Source organism: Neopsephotus bourkii, unplaced genomic scaffold (genome assembly GCF_033783945.1).
Source record: "Neopsephotus bourkii isolate Nb327-2 ecotype Australia unplaced genomic scaffold, CSIRO-AGI_Nbou_v1 NB_1863, whole genome shotgun sequence".
In the NCBI taxonomy this organism is placed as follows: Eukaryota; Metazoa; Chordata; class Aves; order Psittaciformes; family Psittacidae; genus Neopsephotus; species Neopsephotus bourkii.
Genome location: NW_026902336.1, coordinates 1,052,777 through 1,074,520, shown reverse-complemented (window position 1 = coordinate 1,074,520; position 21,744 = coordinate 1,052,777). Strand labels below are relative to the sequence as shown.

General features: G+C 39.4%; 1 protein-coding gene across 1 annotated transcript; it reads right to left on the bottom strand.

Annotated features, from left to right (window-relative positions):
• Positions 1-5,162: 5,162 nt before the first annotated feature.
• On the bottom strand, positions 5,163-21,438 carry LOC133207324 (dipeptidase 2-like). The gene is made up of 12 exons (XM_061344122.1): positions 21,261-21,438; positions 19,335-19,435; positions 14,230-14,371; positions 12,778-12,904; positions 12,166-12,295; positions 11,693-11,834; positions 10,752-10,821; positions 10,090-10,266; positions 9,421-9,508; positions 8,711-8,786; positions 6,822-6,957; positions 5,163-5,628 (listed from the first exon to the last, which is right to left on the bottom strand). Exons 3-12 carry the CDS (start codon positions 14,358-14,360, stop codon positions 5,437-5,439), a joined length of 1,269 nt encoding a protein of 422 aa, XP_061200106.1. The 5' UTR covers positions 14,361-14,371; positions 19,335-19,435; positions 21,261-21,438; the 3' UTR covers positions 5,163-5,436.
• Between the last annotated feature and the right edge of the window lie 306 nt (positions 21,439-21,744).

Genomic DNA, 21,744 nt, shown 5'->3' with positions numbered 1-21,744 from the left:
GTTTATAATCCAGACTGAAGGGACCTTCTTTTGATTTGTCTGACAAAACATGTGTTAGCTTCAGTTTTTTAATCTTAGCTATTTTAATCTTTGTTTCTCAGCAACAACCCTCGGGGGAGCTTGAGTTCTTGCTTCCTGGGCTCTGTGCTCTTCTTACCCTGCAGAATGGGCAAAAGAAATACTTTACGAAAACAGTGAAACCAGGTGCTGAGAAAGGGCTTCAGAGAAAATACCCATTCTGTAAAGGAAAGAATCATCCTAGTGAAGTTTACAAAACAATCTGGGGAGAAGCAATAAGAAACAGCAAACTTAAGTGCCCACTCATTTGAGTTCAGATGGTTAAGGCTAGAGCCTTGGTTAGAAGCAGCAGCAGTTTTGTGGTGTAAGTTTGTTGTGGTTTAAACCTAGCCAGACAGTGTTTTCACTCACTTCCCCCCTTCTTGCCCTCCCCCTACTCCTGGAGGGACAGAGACGAAAACTGAAAAGAATGCAACTCCCACAGGTTGAGATAAGAACAGTTTAGTAGCTAAGGTATAACACAAATCACTACTGCTGCCACCAATAATAGTAATGATAAAGAAAATAACAAGGGAAGAGAATACAACACCTCAGCACCAGCCAACTGATAACTCGCCCCCCCAGCCTGACCAAGCACCGACCGATATCTCCTCCAACCCCACAGTCCCCTGGCCCTTCCAGGTGACTCCCACTTAGATCCTGGGTATGACGTGCTGTGTTATGGAATACCTCTTTGGTCAGTTTGGGTCAGGTGTCCTGTCTCTGCTTCCTCGCGGCTTCCCTTCCTCCCTGGCAGAGCATGAGGCTCACAAAGTCCTTGGCCAAACCAAAACATTGGTGTTCTCAGCTCTGTTCCCAGGCCGAAAGTCAAAACACAGCACTGCACCAGCTACCAAGAAGGAGAAAAATGACTGCTACTGCTAAACCCAGGGCAGCTAAATGCTGAACTGTGTTTATTTAGCTTCCCCCCACATTTATTGCCTCATGACAGAAGCAGCTAAGCCAAGTCTAATCTTTCTGAGGTCACAGCTTTAGGGAATGAGGGTCCTTCATGGCTTAGCAAGAAAAAAACCCAAACAACACACCCCACCCCCCACCCCCCCAAAAAAAATAAAGCTTCTCAGCTTGCAATAATTTCTCAAACACTGAGACACTGGGGAAAGAATTTCCACCTTTGCAACTTGAGTGACAGGAAGTGAAACAGGCTATGAACAGCTCATCTGGTAAATACTGGACCAAGTGACTGAGAAGTTCTAACTCAGTCACCAAATCCTGGGCATCTGTGAAATACAGAAATGGGACAAAAATGCTTCCCATTGCCACAAATTTTGGTTTTCCTCTGGCAGAAATTATATAATGAACTTCTAAACAAGTATGAAAGCTTGAAAAAGCTTTTACATTTCTCTGGTTTCAAAAGATTAAAAAAAGAAAAATTACAGAAGCACCAAACACCCACCATCTCAAGTTGTACTATATAGATGTAAGGTTTATAGGTAAAATATCAAGACCAGATTAAAAAAAAAAAAAAAAAGGAAAAATTAGTCTTTGAAATACTGAATAAAGCCTTCAAAAACACCCCAAGAAGGCTTGGGAAGCATCACAGTCTGTCCTGAAAATAGTTCAGGAGAACTGCTGACATACTGCTTTGGGTCTGTGAATTAAATTCAGCAAATCTTAAGAGCAAATGAAAACCACTGTTGGTGCGAAGAATCTTCTGGTTAATTGATATTTTTATAATTTAGGTGTGTTACATTTTCGGAATATGAAGCAATTTAATAATTTCCTATGTATCAATCCAAAGAAGAGCAAAGAGAGGACTTGCTGCTTTCAATAGGAAGTGGAAGAAATCCAAGTTGCTGCAGCCTTACTCGGCTTTTCCACTCCTCCCATCAACTAGCACTGAAAGTGGTTAACCCAATCACTGACATGATCAGGAAGCCTATCACTTCACGAAGGAGAACAATTAGGTTTTGGCTAGATCTGCACCCTCACAACAAAGGAGGGTAGGACTGCAGCAGCTGAAGTTGACAGTGGTATGAACTGCTTTAGCACTGCACCATACTCCAGAAGGTGATAGAGATGCACTGATAACCCGGCTTTTCAGTGTTGATTGTGTGGTGCACATGTCCACTGAACTTTATGTTCAAGATCAAACAGAAATTAATAAACTTATATAGGTGGTTAAATTGAATACATGGTGTTTACTGACCTTGAAAAATAGAAATATACTCACATATTGCTTAGGTAGCTCAACAATATGCAAGAAGAAATGTAGATGTTGAACACTGGCAAATTTCAGTAGTCCACATCCAATGTAAACCATGCAAGACTCCTTCCATGACTCAGACAAGTCACATACTGAGTAGCTCAATACATGAAACTGGACTACTCACATTTTACATAACAGATCATCTGTATATGTTAGACCAGCAACAGACATTTTAGGCTTGGGCTCTAGCATCACGACCTACCCAGCTGAGACAGCTGCAAACTGAAGTTATTTATTTCTGAGGGTGCTACAGCTCATTAATCTGAAAAAGGATAGCACTGGGGGAAGGGCAATGGCATCAAACTTTTAGACTCAAATCAATAATCTACATCAAAATTATGTCTGTTGTTTCTTGGCTGTTCCTATCACACATGTGAAAGCATGGGCCTCAGATTGTTAAAGATGCCTTGAAGTCTGCGTCTTAGAAAGTCAGCCTAAAGTGCTTAATAGTACATCAGTTTTGATACTTACAGAAAGAGTAAAAACTTTTCAGAATTTATGTTAGCACAACTCAGTATTTGGGAGAGGTAAATAATGAGTTGCATTCTTCCATTTGGGAGCAACAAAGCTTGCTACAAATTTGATATCTCTGTTATATCTGATACTCCACTAACACCACTAGCCATAATATACTCTTGTCAGTTGAGCTAGCATGCATTTTAAATTACCAGTGCAAATTTCTGTTATTAATTGGTGCAGGGGAAAGGCATTCAATTGCAAGATGAAGCATCCTCTCCTCTGGGAGGCAGAAATCAGAGTTCAATCACTTTATGCTTGAGCTATTACAAGTGCAGTGTTGTAACTGCTTCTACATACTGCTATCAGTAGAACTGGAGACACTACCATTCATACTGTAGTGTCACTGTAGTTCTCCTGACAGTAGTCACAGCCACATCTGACATTTTACTTCTGAAATAAAATTCTAATGAGATGCCTTTATATCATGTTTAGATGTATGTGATTTTGATAATTTAAGAAAAATAAACTGCATCTGTTAGATAACATAGGTACCATGTGCATAATCATTGCACCATGCGTAAGATTCCATTTGATGATGCACTCTGATGTTAGTTTCACACAAGCAGCTTATTTGAAGCGTTCCAAATTAACACTGTAGCCAGTAATGGAAAAGGGGACTTCTAGATCATCACACATCTGTAAGAAATACTGTGAAATAGATGTTATCCCAGCTTGGTGCAGGCAACCATAAGACTTGTTCTCTATGACTTGACTAGTTTGAGCAACTGATTTACCACAGGTATCATGAACTCACTGCAATGACTGAGTTACCCATGTCCCCCTTCCACAGGCACTTTCTGAGACTCCTTTACAGGTTAGGTGGTGGTATCTGAGTGAAGATGAGGCTGACTGCCTACATCCAGGATGTTCTAGGGTTAAACTTAACCTGACTTTATCCTGCCTCTTACGGGGGAGGCTATCTCCCTGTGAAAAGCTGACCCAGAGCCCTTATGATAGGCTGCCCTTCTTTCTGCAGCAGAGTTGTATGGTTCTTCCAGGTTTTTCTGGAGTTCTGAACATGCCATTGTTTTGTGATATTATGTCAGTATCTATACACGATTTTAAACAATATTTTATTTAAATTTCATGTATATGTTTTGCTGTGAGGTTACAAATTATTCATTGTGCAAAGCTGTCAAACAAATATAGATAAGTAAATAAGCTACAAATATCTGTAGTATGGTGAAATTAGTTATATCAAAGTATTATCCAGTTACTATTTCAGTGCTAATTCTGTGAAAAGAGACTACAGATGGCAGTTTTCCAATGACTTATGAACCTATTAGCTGAACTACTGACAGGAAGTAAGCCAACCTCATGAAATTTAACCATGCCAAGTGCAAGGTCCTACACCTGGGTTGGAGCAATCCCAGGTACAGCTACAGGTTGAGCAGAGAAGAGATTCAGAGCAGCCCTGAGGAGAAGGACTTGGGGGTGCTGGTCGATGAGAAAATGAACACGAGCTGGCTTCAGTGTGCGCTTGCAGCCCAGAAAGCCAAGCGTATCCTGGGCTGCATCAAAAGGAGCATGACCAGCAGGTCAAAGGAGGTGATCCTGCCGCTTTACTCTGCTCTCGTGAGACCTCACCTGGAGTATTGCGTGCAGTTCTGGTGTCCTCAACATAAAAAGGACATGGAACTGTTGGAACAAGTCCAGAGGAGGCCACAAGGATGATCAGGGGACTGGAGCACCTCCCGTATGAAGATAGGCTGAGAAAGTTGGGGCTGTTCAGCCTGGAGAAGAGAAGGCTGCATGGAGACCTCCTAGCAGCCTTCCAGTATCTGAAGGGGGCCTGTAGGGATGCTGGAGAGGGACCCTTCATCAGGGACTGTAGCAATAGGACAAGGGGTAATAGGTCCAAACTTAAACAGAGGAAGTTTAGGTTAGATGCAAGGAAGAAGTTCTTTTCTGTGAGAGTGGTGAGGCACTGGAATAGGTTGCCCAAAGAACTGGTAAATGCTCCATCCATGGCAGCGTTCAAGGCCAGGCTGGACAGAGCCTTGGACAACACGGTCTAGAGTGAGGTGTCATGGCAGGGAGGCTGGAACTAGATAATTTTAAGGTGCTTTCCAACCCAAATCATTCTATGATTCTATGTTATCCATCTTGTCATTTTAAAAAACAAAACCAAACTAAAACAACAACAAATAACACCCAAACAAGCAAAAACAACAACAACAAAAAACCTGCCTCCCAAAACCCGCACTCTTCTACATATACCAGAGGGTGGTCTTTTCTGACTAAGCCTTTAACTGATAATGAAAGTTGTATGATTTAATAAGCAATATCTGAAAACATCTCAGCACAGCTGTCAATCATGCTCTCTAGTTCTTGTGTGGAACTGCTGACTCTGGAATCCAGTGTGTATGAGAGTATTTCTTCATTAGATGTGAATACTTTCCATTAACAATGTTAGAACTGGTTTAGCCAGGATGACACAGAATTTATCACTTTAAAATCCAAATACTTTTGCGACAGCATTTAAAAACTACATTAACTTTCAAGTATGCAGGCAAATTTAAAGAAATGATCTAAAATATTTAGCATAGCTTTACCTTAACAAAATCCCCAAATGATAACTAGTTGCATTTCAAATTACTCCATATATCTCTCTCAAGTCTCCATAAGGCTCACAATTCATAATACAGTATTAAATGTGATATAGTTACAAGTGTCAGACTCAAAGGTTGTGCCACAGAAGAAAATCCAAAAGACCTCAGTTTCTGAGGCTGATGATTACGTAGATCTAGGCGACAGGAGTTTTGTACTTCTTGTGGAGTTTCACTTTCACCTACATCCATTAGTCTGCTAAGGTTCCGCACCTAGAAAAATTCAAAAGATTGCCCCTGAAAGCCAGACAGACACAATAGGAAAAAGCATTATGCAGCTAGCAAATTCAATGCTATTTCAAGTGAATCAACTTGAACAGTATTGCAAAACCACATACGAATGTGAGGAAATCAAGATAATTATTCTGATGTTTGCATTCTTATGAAACACTTTCCAGAATTCAGTACAGACATATTACAGGCAAGAGTCACAGATGTGGCTGTTCTTTGTCTTTGCTCCATCCACATATGAATGCATTAGCTGGAAAACCTTAAGCAAACAAACTCATCATTTTTCTTCCCTGAAGTCAGCGCACAGTCTCAAGACAGAGCTCCAAACATCTCTAATTTAGAAGGAAAAAAAATTACTTAATCTCACAGATTGGCTAGGTGTGATGAGTTCCAACCTCCTCATAACGTCAGTCTGCCACACGTGCAACTCGGCATCAGGTACATTAACTGGAACAGTACAGAATTCCCTGATTTCTGTTCATCTAACATGCCCCCAAGGCATTTTTTCACTGGAACAAGTATCACTGTGAAATATATGTTGTCTATAAGGTTTTGTGTATAATATCTACTTACTTATCCTCATAAATAAAAACAGCATGAGACAAGCAGTTTGTGAGTTTCAGCAGATGCTTTTGAAACAGTTAACATTTAGGGGGTCCTTACTCTGGTACAGTCTCTCCCTTTGCTCCTCCCTCTTCCTTCTGGATTAGCATTTAACATTTACACATAAAGTTCGTAATTTAGTGTTATGTTTATGCTTGTTAGTGATCTGGTCATGGGAGAAGCCTTTTGGGTAGCAGCAAGGTCCCATGACAGGAATTAAATTGATTTGCAGAAGACAGCATTCCTTACTGCACCAGCAAACACAGCCAGACTGTGATGCTGGTACGTCTACAGTTCCTCCAAACCATGAAGTGATTCTATTGAGAAGTCAGTGATGTGTACTTATCAGATTACCACACGGAGAAAAAGTTCCAAAGAGCTTTGTCCACCCTCTCACTTTCCCTTATTCTGCTAACACTCTCTTGCCATCTGGGGTTCTTTCCCAGCATTTGTAATTATTGCATTAAGTGCTTACAATCCCTCATAGCTCTCTCATGGTGGGTTGGAGCCAGCAGCAAAGTTCTCTCTCCCTTTTATTAAGAATCAAGATTCAGTTTTGGTTTTAATCTTACATTTTCCACTTCTCTGAAGACACGGAGGAAGTTCTCCCTTAAGACCCCTTTCAGTTCAGTTTCGTTCCATCCTCTTCTAAGAAGTTCCTCAATCAAAGAAGGGTATTTAGAAACGTCTTCCAATCCCTCGGGGAAACTGTTGGCAAGAGTCACACAAGAACATTCAGCACATAGCATTGAAAAACATGCAGAAAAATATTTTTAATTAGTCTTTTGCACATATTTGCATTTGGAGTGAGCTCACTTTAGACCCAGCGCTTCCTCTGAGAAGTTAAAAAAATAATTAAGAATTCAACTGGCAAACAGAATCAGGGCTGGGACAAAATTAGAGGCTTTTTCTGCACAGATGATCACATAAACAGAGCACAACTGAGTATTCTGGAATTAAGATGCACTTGTGTACAGGTAAAACAATAGTATGGAGCATATTAAAAGATGGAAGTGCAAAACACAAAACCAAATTCATGTATGCAGTAACCCACTCTTTATCTGGCCTTTAGAGTAAGAAGAAACAGCTGCATCACAGATGGAGTTGGTACAATCCACTTGCGCAACTGAGAACAAGAGAGAACCTCCTAACACATGATGAACTAAGGAGTTGCAGGCAATTCTATGTACTCTGTTGTTTACAAAGTCATTTTCCCAAAGAACATATAATTAGAATAATAACATTGTTTTGAATTCAGCAATTTAGGCAGTGAAACAAAAGCTGTTCAGAATTCTCTACTGAAGAAATTACAGTAAGCAAAATTGACCTGTGTCTTGTGCTAATTCTTATAAAAAAAAAAAAAAAAGGAATTAGAAGATGCAAAACCTGCATTAAATAGATGTTTTTAAATTGTATTTCCATGAATCTTTGACTTTGTTTTGGGATAACTAACATTTTCTGTTCTTTTTCTTTTCTGTGGAGATGTGTTGATAAGCGTATCTCAAGAAATCCATGCCCTTACTTTCTACCAGGACTTAGGACCAATCAAACTGATGGTCTGTCTCTGCAAAAATGCATGCAATAAAATGTGTCTTTTCATTGCAAACTGTGGCTTTATTTTGGAGGTTATCGTTTCAGAGTTATTATTAGCTAAGACTCATGTGAGCTGACACAGTTTTTGTGATCCTGCTTTACAGATGTGAGTCTGATTGTGACTTTCATACCAAAGTGTTTCTGACCCCAGGGAGGGGGCAGGGGAAAAAAAGATTCAACAGAAAGATAAAACATAAAAATAGGCCAGCAAATGCTACCTAATCTGCATTTATTTCCTGTGCTGAAACAACACTAGCTCAGGAGTGAGAAGGAGAGGTTATGTTGTAAGCTGTCCACTGTGATCTGCTTGTCTCAAACACTTGTCTCAAACACTTTTCAAGCCTCAAAAGCAGGAATCAATTCACATGTTGGGCTTTCCCCACTAGAAAGTAATAGCGGAGGGAAGAGTGGTGCATTATCTCCTTAGGCTAACCTATCAACCATGTAAAGCCTGAGGCATTCTGTTACTAATCTTTGGCTTCCCAGAGGAAATCACTCTCTTGATGTTTTCGTCTGTGTAAACCACTGCCTAGAACTCACAATTGCAGAGTCCAGAGAGTATTAGAATCTGTTTCCGCATTTGTAGCACTGCTTCATATAGTTCTACAACTCAGTTGTGCCTTGTTTTCATAAAAATTGGTTTAGTGCTCCTCACAAGACAACTTGCTGTAACTCTTCAAGGCCAGGTTGGATGGGGCTTTGAGCACGCTGTCCCTGTCTGTGGCAGGGGGTTGGACCTAGATGAGCTTTAAGGTCTCTTCCAACACAAACTATTCTATGATCTCTTAATGTACCTTTTTTCCCTAAAAGGATTTAAAACGTTCCTAATTTAAGGAGCAGATATCAATATATGTGCAATTTTACTAACCGTTCTACTCCGTCATAGTCACCACCAATTCCTATCGATTCTGAACCTGCAATTTTCTTTATGTGGTCAAAGTGGTCTGAAACAAAATGTCAAAGACAACAATATCTAAGCATCCAGCAAGAAGAAGTAGTTCAGACATATTGGTACTAGATTACTTTTCTCCTTAATCATGGGTTCTTAACCAAATCATGTTAATAAAAAGCCAAAAGACATCCAAACTAAAATTTAATAATGCAGTTGATGTATTTTACTATTGCTTAACTAGATGTTATCTCTTATTAAGGACATCAAGTAGCAATCATCAAAAATAAAAGCTACACTGATGAGATAGATACAAATGAGGAAAAAGACATGATCATCACAGCACATTGTTTTCCAACAAGTACCCCACATATACAAACAGATTTTTCATTACCCATTACATACCTATGTTTTCCACTCTAATTACAAAGGTTTAAGACCTAAGCAGATAGCAGCTTCTTTGGGGTTAATGGTTCTTGGCTTCATTTGGGAGCATCATGTCCTCCAGCTACACACTTTGTACCTCTTGTTATTGTTTAATGACTATTAGCTCCAAAATTACCTAGAGCTGGGGTAAGGTGTGGAAGGGAATAAACAGACACTAAAATTTACGCTGTCTCAAAAAAGACACAGACACCAGGAAATTCATAGAAGCCACCCACAAAAACGTCAGTATATTAATTTCAAACCTGCAAGGGTAGAAACATTAACAACTTTTCTGCCACAGGCCAGTACATCTGCATTGAAAGTCACCATGATAATTCCCTTGTTCTTTTTCTGAAAGATATGCAGAGACAGGTAGTGAATGGAAACTTGTCTTTCCTGCAAACCTCATGGACATCTCATGTAGAGACTTCACCTATCCATCCATCCATCCATCCATCCATCCATCCATCCATCAGTAAGCGTAATAACACTCTGTAAAAATCAAAGCTCAGATGGCAACACAAAGCTTTGCTTCTCTGTCCTTTACCGTGGATTTATTATATTCACATGTAGTCTGAATGAGCAGAAGTCCAGTCCATGTCAAACAAACTCAACCAGGAACTCAAACTATTTGTAAACACTTCATTTTTTGTAGCCGAAGAAAATATACAACCCAAATAAAATGTCTCAAGAAGCAAACATGCAGCTCGCTGCTTCAGGATTTTCTTATAAATCCAATTCAGATACAAGAGAGTGAAAAGTAAGCACCATGACTTGAATGTGCAAGTTTGCCTCAGACCACTAAAACAAACAAAATAAATAAATCCCCAAATCAATAAATCCAAACACCTTCCCAAAACAAAACAAAAACTACACACATACACACACAAACCCAACCCAACCAACCAAAAAACCCCCACCATACTGCTCACCACTTTCTGGAGGATATCATCAGGAACATTTCTTGAGTGATTACAAACAGAAAACGCTGAGGAATGGCTAAAAATTACTGGTGCTTTTGAGATACTCAATGCAGCTTTAGCTGTCATATCTGAAGTATGAGATAAATCTACCAGCATACCCAGACGATTCATCTCCTTTACCACTTCCTAAAACAGACAAGTGCCAGTATTAAATTTCCTTAAAGGAAACAGTTTAGCTGATATATATAAACAGATAAATAAATTCTGGAGCTGTCAGCTAGTCATAAATACTCTGTGCCTGTATGGTTTTCTGTTTACCTATGAATTGAACAGTAGTTTATTCACTCACAGTTAACTAGCACACAACCAAGCGCCCAAAATTTAGAAAACTCAGTCAATCTGTAAGTCATTTCAACTGTTATTCATATCCCAGTACTTCCACATATTCATATATCTGATCTGTATTAAAAAATTTGTTAAAATTAAATATACCACTTATTTTACCTTAAAGAACATTCAGGGAATTTGGTTTGACTGAACTTGAGCAACTCCTAACTATCAAAAACTTCCAGTAATTAATTTTTAATAAGTCACTTTAGGAAAAATAAGGCCAGAAGTTCATAGCTGCATGAGAGATTGCTTAGATTAACATTTTTGAAAGAGATCCTTACTTGGCCAAATGCAGTCAGACCGTTAACATTGGGGTAAAAGTTGTGCATTCCTTTAGATGATGATTCAGACCTTGGAAGGGGGGGGGGTGAAGAAGGAGAAATATCATATTATTCTGGAGACCTCAGTATCAGCAACTGAAAGTTCTTATGCTACACAAAATAAAAATCATTACCATGTCCCACAGCCAAATGTAGGGAAAATGAGCTACATAATAACTATCTCATTCACAACTGGTTTTGTTTTCTGGACATTATGACTTTATGTTCAGAACTGTTGCATGATTGTGAAGCAATGCAAGACAAGCAAAGAGATGCTTGTAAGAATTTTTCTGATTAAACACGCATCAGGGGGCAAAGATAAACTGAAGTGTCACTGACCTGCCAGCCAGAAAGCCTGCTTTTCAGCCCTCTCTGCACATAATTCTCCTTTCCCTGAGTCAGTACAAGAAGAAATTTTGCCAATCCAGCAAGGAGTAGGTGCTAATATTCTGATACAGAACTAAGTACTCATCTCTGATGCTGCACATGGGACCTGCACTTTTGAGCTGGCCAGAGAGGACAGTGTTGAAGGCTGCTGACTGCTGCTGACCTACATAGCATTTCCCTCTTACATATATCTTATGCAACTTTAGTACATTTTTTTCCTTTTTTTTCCCCTGTGTAGCTTTCCTAATAAAGCAAAGGAGACAGCACATTCACCATCTTTGTGCCGTTAACAAGGGTTAAAAGTTCCCAAATTATCAGCATAACAAGCACTACATAACAGATCATTTGGTCTCCCACTTGACGAATGGCAAGTGATTTACCCCAAGCCCTATCATCCTTGATTTGGTTCAGAGTCTTTCACAGGTGAACTCTGTGTCTGTATACATCTTTTCCCCACCTTGGAAAATGTCACCACTTTGCATTAGATGTGCACACAAAAATGTGTCATTAGTTACCAAGGTGTATTGCAGGAATGTGTTAAAGACATGTAACGAACACCAAGGTCATAATACATCCTCAGTGTTGCCAAACTGCTGTCAATGGAGTGACCACCTTCTATTCCAATCAAACACGCAATCCTTCTACTGTCAGAGATACCTGGAAACAACAAAAGAAGATAATTTGAAAGTAATTTCATAGCAGATAAAAAACAAGCAGCTCAAAGTGACAGTTGTTATTGTAAATTGCAAGCACTAATATCAACATTGCATAGAACAGGAGCTTATATTACTGCATGTTTGTATGGCAAATTTTCTTACGACTGCAGTGGGCTACAGCTGTGCACAGTCAGTTATTGTGGTTCAGTGGGAAAAAACAAAAGTAAAGTTACTCTTTAATGCAGGATAACTTGTCTGCTTGCAGCTGTGTGTTTTGCACATAACTCCTACAACCCCATTTAACACATTTCTGGTATAAGAAAGAGTGTAACCTTGGGAAGTCGTCACAAGTTCAAGCTCTTGGTAGCTGTTACACATCCTCTTGACAACATCAATTTGCTCTAAGGTCAGACGCACAGCATCCTTGTTCTGAGCGCTGCAAAGAACATACACTGACCAAAACTGAAAGAGACATTGAAAAGTAAACAAAATAGCTTGTGTTTCAACTTGAAAAATTTCAATTGCTAATAGTGAAGCTCATGAGCACAGACCAGAATAATTTCCTGCAGTTTACAAGGGAGTTGCCACTGCAATTTTTCCCCCAAAAGAAGAGTTAGGATATAGGGCAAGAGAATCTGCTCCAGACATGATTAAAGCCTCCTGGCACACTCAGCTGCTCCACAGTACACACACAAAAGTGGATACAAGTTTAATTTGCTTATCACTAAACAAAGACCACTGTTTTGGGTAAGGGTACCTAGATTATCAAAGATAAAACTTCTGAAACACAGATATCATGGAGAAGTGTTTGTGGCTTTTCATTTTCATAATTTTCTCTTTTTCAATAGAAACAGGTAAAAACGAAAGCCCAGAGTATGTTTGTGATTGAGAAGGAGGCAAATGTATAAATATGTTCTCAGATTCACAACCATGGCAGTACATACCTGAGCTCCCACAAAACCAGCCTGAAGTTTCACAAGGTTTGTGTGGGTCTTGTTGAGTTCTCTTAGGTTGACTGTACTGAGTCTATTTTGGTAAAATATTCTCAGCCGCAGTACCAAGTCATTGTGGCTAGAATTGAAAACAAACAGGGCTTGCGACAGAAATAAGTTGTTCCCCTTTCTAACACAAATGTAATTTCTTCCATTGTTCATAGTCCCTCAGACCACTCATTTGCAATAATCCTTGCAGTAATATATGCTTAAAAGTCCCCTTTCTTTTGCAAACAAGCTTCATTTCTTAATTAGGACAGCAAGTAATTTTATTTTGTTTCTTCCATTTTCATAGCTATTGTGTTTCTGTGTCTACTTTTCTCCCTACCATTGCTGAAGGAGTGGAAGTACTTAAATCAGCCACCCTGCTTCTTGGAAATAAGTACTTGTGGCAGAATAATCAGCGCTGCCTTTGTCAGAAGAATGAGCATTTGTGTTCCCAGGTCAAAATACACTTACCACAGACATCACTCTTTCAGGTTTTAAGAGTACCCTCTTAAAGTACAATGCCTGCTTTCTAGCTTTGTACAGAAATGGTTGCTACTGAAAGATGCCATTAAATTATGGGAAGGAGACAAGGACATTACATTAAAGGGAAATAATAACTAAGTGGTGAAACACCATGTTCTAGGATAGAGCTAATTTTCTTCATAGTGATTGGTATGGGGCTATATTTTTTATTTCTGCTGAAAACACAAATAACACTGATAACTGAGGCATGTTTTGTAATTGCTGAGCAGTGTTTACACAGAGTCAATGCCTTTTCTGCTCCTTACCCTACTCCACCAGAGATTAGGCTGGGGGTGCAAAAGAACATGGAGGGGAACCCAGCCAGGACAGCTGACCTCAGCTGACCCGAGGGATATTCCTACCATATGATGTCATGTTCAGCTTACAAATCTGGGAAAGGAGGAGGAAGGGGTTCCATGATGGCACTTTTCTTCCCAAGTAACTGTTCTGTGTGATGGAGCCCTTCTTTCCTGGAGATGGCTGAACACCTGCCTGACCATGGCAAATGGTGAATGAATTCCTTTTTTTCACTTTGTTTGTGCATATGGCTTTTGCTTTACCTATGAAACTGTTTTTATCACAACCTACACCCTTCTGATTCTCTCCCCCATCCCACCAGGGGGGAGTGAGCAAGACGCTGTGGAGGGCTAAATTGCTGGCTGGGGCTAAACCAGAACACCCGAACAGAACTTCACAAATGCATTTAGCACAACCAGATCCTGTAAGTAAGTACCATCTGAACCAATATTCCTTCCTGATAAATCACTGCAACAGTAACTGACTGCTATATAGGTGCTAGTAACAGCCTATGTCTCTACTGTTGCAAACACACGTTAGCATTCCCTTCTCATTTGTCAGATTCACAGAGGGTTTAATTGAACGTATTTTATATACCCATCGATCAAACGCGCATCTTGCATCAGCTCGATAGCTCTCTCTCGCAGTGATTTCTCATAGCTGAATAGCACAATATCAGAGAACATCAAGAGCCACAGCAGCTTTGTTGTATTTCTCTTCATTTCCATTTTCCAGTTTGCTAAAGCAAAGAGATACCACCATTATTCTCTAAGGAAAATGAAACAGCAAAATTTCCAGTCTGTGGAGGCTGTAGGCTTAATGCCTCTCCTTTTGGTAAGGCTCAGGTGAATTTGGCAGGAGGAAAGAAAGACAAAAGGAGAATAGTACACAGAAGGGAAGATAGCAGCAGAAACCATAAACCAGCTATCTTTTCCCAAAGATTTTAAGGTCGCTGGCTATTGTGATTTTGCACATGTGAACGCCCTTTAAATTCTGCTGCTGCCACCAGCTGACTGCTGAAGGGAACGAATTCCTCCGTCAGACCTGGCAGGGTGAGCCAGGAAGACCATGGATTCACACCTCCAAAAAAGCAGCTCCCAAAACAGGATAACGGGATAGTTTTCTCATTAGCCATTTTATTCTCATTATTTGAGAAACCTCACACTGAAATGAACACTGAAACCATTTTTTGAGAAATTCCAAAAATCAGCTGCTTCTGAGTAAATTGTATTGTTAAAACACACTGCATGTCAGAGTATTTTCAAAGGAAAGCTGTTGAAATCCAACACTTTTTCATACCTTAGAAAGGAGAGTGTGCTCCAGACTTGAAAGGGTCACTTTATTTCCACGAGGAAATGGGCACAACAGACTTCGGGAGTAAGGCAAGTAGTCCCTGCTCTTTTGTCAAATCAGTCAGTAAGGTTTATAAATGTAAACTTTCTTCTGGCAACACAAAAGTTTGCTTTTACTAATAAAGGAAGTTGGGTTTATGTAATCATTCTCTTCAGAGGTAAAAACAAATAACAAATGCCAAAATGTTGTAAAATTACAAGGCAATTCACCTTGCCTGCACACTTGCCTTCTCTTGTCTTTAAGCTGATTTTCTAAAACAACAGGAGGTAGACATAAACCCAGGAAATGATTTCCTTATATAAAGCCACATATTCATTTATGAAGCCAGAGATACCTCAGGGGAGATCCATGAGTAATGGTGGTATTGGAAGCAAATTCAAGTCATGCTGAGCAGATTGCCTATTGATGGCATCCTGTTCTAAAAACATTTATTTCTGCCCCTTACAAGAATATTTTTATTAGAATAACCAAAGCTGAAATAAGAGTAGGCCTGTAATCAGGATATTGGAAAGCAACAAAGTGAAAACCATATTATTAAAATTCTCATATTTCCAGCCTATATATTAAATCATTTTCCTATCACCTGCAATATGCAGGGTGTAAATCAAAGGAAAAGAGGCTTATTTGCCCTACAGATGCCTGATAAAATGTAAATGAGTTTGTAAAGGACTATTTAATATGCCAGTATGAGTTTAATTAAGCTGTTCAATTAAGATGTTTTAAAATAAAAACTAATCCATTTTGCATGCATTTTATCTCTAAACCAAAATACAGTAAAAGTTGGGTGGGGTTGTTTTTTTTTTGAGTTTTTGTTTCATTTTGGTTTGTTTTTTTCATTAAGAAATTACCTCCCAGCTTGGGTTTAGAAAGGTGCAAACTACTATTCTAATGAAATCCTTTAACTTGGACAAAAATTCCTAAGGACTATATTTTGAGAAACTGGCTCAGGCCTTTTCTGTTTCGCAAGACTTGGGAATGCATTAAATCGTGGGACCATCTGGCAGGAAGTAATTTTGAACAGTGGGAACACACAAGCTTATACAAAAGGCAGCGTAGATGGAGAAGCAGATTTAAAATCATCCCTGAAATGGTCTCAGAAAGAAGCTCTAGGAGAGCTGCACAAACACAGTAGTATGCAGGCACAAATGAAGATCCAATATAAATATGATACCAGGGGAACTGTGACACTACCAAAGGAAAATTAATAAGCCTCACCCCTTAATGTTTCTTACAAGGAAAACATAATGTAAGGAATAGCATAGAGAGTATTTGTGAAGTACAGAGATCTAATCCTACATAAAGTACTCTAGAAATAGATTTGTCCTTCAAGGATGGTTGACAGTCTGTGTCCTCATTCATGAATAAGCATAACAGAAATGACTGACCGAAAGTTTCTTCTCACGTGTATGAAACTTAAGGATTTTTGGCTCAGCCCTTAGGACAATTCCCTTGGGAATCAATTTACATCGTAAGTCTATGCATCTGTGTTTTCTCATGGGAAGGGTTTCCTCCAGGTGCACCCACTTCCCCTGGGCTTGGAATAAGGACAAGACTTCCCAAGACTGGGATGATAACTCTCAGATTGTCCTTCACCAGAGCACAGCTGACTCCCTTGTGGTACTAATTTGCATAGGATTTGTACCATAGCTGACAGAATTTCTTGTTCCTCTCATATCTGCGCAATAATCAAGAGAACCTTTTGTGTTCTTCCCACATTGACTGATTGGCAGGGAAATTTTTCTGCTTCTATCCATTGCCACAGCTTTATACTTGTAGACAGGGAAAAAGTTATTCACAGGGTCATTTTTTATCAGTTTGTTTGTAATGCTACCTTTAACAGAAAAATACTTGAATGATCACTGGAAACAACAGAGATGTGTCAATGCTGAACAAGTTGACCTCTGCTATTACTTTAACTCAAAGGAATTGAGTATTTATAGATTATGTATTTGGGGAAGAAGATGAGGCAGGTCACAGATATGTTGGCTTAAACATTATAACTAAGTACAGCAAAATCCATGCTCGAAATATGAGCCCTGTGTGCTACCATGACCTGGTATTTTATTTCCTTCTGTTACTTGTTCTCAATAAAATTCATTTATGCAAGAGGGCACATTCCAAAAGGAAAAGATAATCAGAATCCTATTGGAATCTACATGCATTTAAATCTGCAGCAGTTTGCTTACTGTTGATTTATTTCAATTAACCTCATGCAGAGAACTGGAAGACACTATGCAGTGGGAATATAAAGTAAACCAGGCCCAAGAGCCCTGTTATTTCTCTTGTGAAACTCCTCTCTCCCTGCCTTGGGGTACATAAAGCAAAGTGCACCATTAGTCCCATTTCCTCCTTTCAGCTCTGTTCCAGCTAGACAACACAGGCTTGCAACATTCAGACACACAGCGTGGAAGAGATGAAGAGTGAAGTCAACCATTTTGTTCACATTACACTTCAGAGCCAAAATATCCTTTACATATCTACCTTCGCCTCTCTCACTGAGAGCACAACTGCTTTTCATCCCCATCATACCCCTGCACACAGGATAGGCACTGCAATTTTAGGGCATCAAGCTTAGAAAAGCCATCAGCCCACAGCCCAAAATAAAAAATGATAGTCCCTGGAAAGCTAAATGGGCACAGAGTGAGTCTTTGCAGACACATACTACAGAAAGAAAGCTTTAATTCACACTAGCTAGCTTCTACCATTGGTTTATGTTCTTCAAGATCTTAACAGCAGGGAGTTTCTACCAATAAAACATAAATGCTGTGTATACTACATTGAGTGTTCCCACATCAGGAAGGACAGAGCTATAATGAAACAGGGTGGTCATGTGTGCCATATAAGGATGCAACAGTTTGCCGTTTTAAAATAGATGCATTTTAATGGAAACTTTTACAGTAAAAAAAAAGTTTTTCTGCGTGCTTCTGTCATTTACCATCTTCGGAAGTATGGGCAAGCTTCCTGGCCCCTCTTCTCCTTTCCAGCAGGCAGGCCAGACCTCAGTGCAGAAGGTTCAGTAAACTGCTATTATTCAAGTGCAGCAAATCTCAGTTAGGAATGTCATTCCTTTCATCTCAGTTGAAGTCCTTATCTTCCTTCTTATTCTTTATTAAAACACTTCATGGCATACTCAAATTTGTTGAATTATTGTGCCAAATCAAACACATAAGGTGCAATAAATCAGAGCTTACAGCTCATGTTAGCAACATACCCTGAAAAACTAAGAAGGTTCACTCCCTCACACAGTCCAGTTATGCTGAGATCTCATGCAGATATTCCTAGCGTAGCTCTGAATTAACTACTACACATCATAGCTTAGTTGCCATAGCATAGACAACACAAGGTGACCAAGACCCTAAGTAAATTTTTCCTTGCTGACCTAGTCCTTAAGTAATAAGCATAGTTAGTAACACATAAATATTAAGTATATTTTAGGAGCAGAACACATGCATCATACTATGAAGTATGTTTTTCAGAAAAGGTACTGACCCCTTTGAAAGTCACCTTGTCAATGAAATAGTCTTTCAAATCTGTCTCATATCTTGCTTTAAATTTCTTCCACCATCACCAGCCCTGAATCATGCCAGGTTTATGTTCCTCTGCTTAGAAACCTCCTGTTAAATTTATAGCTTTAAACAGGAATAAAAAGGAATAAACACGGTAAGGGTGGGAAGACATTTTAGGATTAGGAAAGAGACAGCAACAAGTAGGATGGCTTGTCTCAAACTTCCTGGGAAAGGGGAACTCAGTAAAGGCAATTACAGTACTTTTATATAAAGTCACTCTTAGTTTTCAGCCTTGAGTTTCGATGCCCCGTTGGATATTCCATATACTATCCACCATGCATGTAGACTGCAAGTTTTTCAGATGCAGGATAACCTCAGTCAGGAAGACTTCTTTGTACCTTCTTTGTATAGCAGATGTATTGTTTCTCCTCTAAAACAATTCCATAACAAATGTTATTATAACACATAAAAATTATGTTTCTCAGGACTTCCATTAAGAAAAGAACAACTACTGATTTTTTTTTCCTGTTGGTTCTTATCCTTTACTTCACCATGATTTTTTCCTGTCCACGTTTTTTTACTTTCTGAGAAATTCAAATTGCTGAATCTGGTTATTTTGAAGTAAACAGAATATCTGCTAATGCTACACTTTTTTGTGTATTGCTAATGATGACTATTTTCTTAGAAAACTTATCAAAAGTCTTTTAACTTCGAGATAGATACACTTGATGTCACAATCTCGCAAAAGCAGAACAAACCAGAACAGCCTGACAGCTACTTCTATAGCACTGTAGCAGATCATTTTTTATCAGACAAAACCATGTCAAGCTTAAGAGTGCTGACCTCAGTGGAAGGGCTGGCCAGGAGTGTTTGATACAGGGAGTCCGCTGGCTTCTTTGCTAGTGTGCAGTATCCCCTTTCTCAGATCTGGTGATATGGCTTACCTGGAACACAAACAAGAAACCATTGAATAGCACAAATGGACTTCAGCAAACAACTACTCAGGGTTCCCCTCTGCAAATATACTCTCTACTCTATGGACTACAACAGGTTTCAAAGCTGTAGACAGCAGATTATATGAAAGGAATGCTTTTCCTCCCAGCCACCCCATTTGAGCCCCCTGCCCCAAGGTCCTGTCCCTTGTTTAACATGTGCTCTTCTGCATGCCAGGATCAGTGCAAGCTGTGCCCCCTCCAACACCTACCCCTGACAGACTCATTCATTTTGGCAGGGTTTTGCCCAGTTTCAAAATACTTTTATTATTCTGGAAATGTCTTGATTCTGAGCATTAACAGCCACGTTTTACCAAAATGCATGCAGCCTGTGGAAATACTGCTCTTACAGGAAGTTGCTCTTAAAGGAGGCAACAAACTTCACTTCAGCAAAAGAAGGCCAACTTAACTACTTGTGCCACAGAGAAGTTTACCTGCCTCTCCCTCAGAGCTGTGTTAAGCAGCATACTCAAGTAAGAATGCTCAGTAGAGATGGTCATGAGCAGTTCTAAAAAGAGATTATTTTCAAAACACACCATAGCCTGCCCTTTTCTTTTTTTTTTTTTTTTTCCCTTTTCCTTCTTTGTGCTGCCCATGTTCTTCCAATCTAAAAGAGAGCACTTTGTTTTCTTCTGGTCATGGCATGCAATTGCAATGAAAGATTCCAAGGAACAGCAATTCCTGGAAACACAGTGATCCTTGAAATCCTTCTTCAGGTAGGAGTGCAGTCTTAGAGAATAAGTTTTTCTTCTATAAATATACATCAGAAATATACGTACACTGTGAGATCCCAAAACTTCAGTGAAACAGCACTTCTACAGAACTGTAAAGGACAGACATCAACCAGAAGTCGGGGATTTTTCTACTTCATGCAACTGTAGAGATTTCTTTCAAAAGTGGAAGCAGAAATACAACTTCCCTTCTTACCATAGGCTTTGTTACCACAGTGAAAAAAATCCTTGTGTCTCCAATCTAGAAAATGCCAAATTTGGTCATGGCTGCTCAGCATGCAAAATGTCAAAAAAGAAAGGCCAAAAAATCACCCAAGCAGCAGGACTCTTGCAAGCTGGCAACATAAACTAGTTTCTGCAGGCAATTTTTGGTTTCAAATTCCTCAAACCAAAAATATAGATTAGATGTACAACCTGTACCTGTAGAACTCTGCCAGATCCTGATAAACTCACTCTAAAGGGAACAGTAAGATTGTGGCATTGTGCAGTATAGCTACTATTCCAGAAATCCACATAATTTGTCAGTTCAAAATACTTAATGAGAAAGTAACAAAATAACACTGTTCTGATGGTATAAAAACTGCTGCACATTATAAATTTTGGTCCAAATATTTACTATTTTTCCATCAATATGAAGTCTATAGTGATTTTGGGGCAGATTTTTACAAAATTCTATTCCTGGTAGCTACAAGAGTTCCCTATAGATTAGTTATATAAAAGTACTTTCAAAGTTTCATGCAAAATATTCTTTACAGTTTGACAGTTAGACCCATTTGCCTTTGAAACTCAGGTAAAAGTGTTTAGGTAAAAAAAGACCCTTAAGTGTATATCATCATTCAGAAATCAGTTCTTGAAAACTGGAATATTGCAGACTACACAAAATTAAGAACACGGCATATTAGGCACCCCTATTTAAACACCATTTAAAATACAAAACCCACACAGCACACGGCTTTTTCCATGATGACTGCTGAGTTGAAAAGTGAAGTTGACATGAGATTTATAGCTTTTTCTTGTTTATCTAAAGGCTCCTTGGAGCAGGTTACCTTCTTAGGAAAATGCTGCAGTCAAAATCCACATTCCACTGCGTCGGATGCAACAGCTAAGATTGGCACCAGGGCCTCCTTGCATCAGAGTGGCAACCAAGAAACATCCTCTAGCTCTCTAGTTCACATCTCACAGGCTTCTACACTCAACAGGCATTTGGAGACTGCCCCTTTCAGAGATACAAAGTCTGACAAAGTTTTGGCTCAGCCCACACAGGGAACCACAGACTTATGTACTCAAACCCAGCACTTCCTCCCTCTTGAGGCAGGCTGTTTGTGCAATCCATAGTGCATCCGCTCACTGACATATGATATGTTAAACACTGCTCTGAGGATGCTGTTTAGAAATAGGTGCCACTCATCACAGAATAATTTCGGGGGGGGGGGGGGTGTGGGGTGTGGGTATGCATTTCTGGTGGGATGTCACCTAGTCCAGCCACCTAATCCCAGCTAAGGCAACATCAAAGTTAGATCAGGTTGCTCA

Excerpts from the sequence above, each read along its gene's own strand:
- LOC133207324 (XM_061344122.1), bottom strand. The coding sequence starts at position 14,360 with ATGGAAATGAAGAGAAATACAACAAAGCTGCTGTGGCTCTTGATGTTC. Across the intron at positions 12,296-12,777 it reads CTGGTTTTGTGGGAGCTCAG|TTTTGGTCAGTGTATGTTCT; the intron begins GTATGTACTGCC and ends TGTCTCTTTCAG. Across the intron at positions 9,509-10,089 it reads ATGATATCCTCCAGAAAGTG|AAAAAGAACAAGGGAATTAT; the intron begins GTGAGCAGTATG and ends CATATCTTTCAG.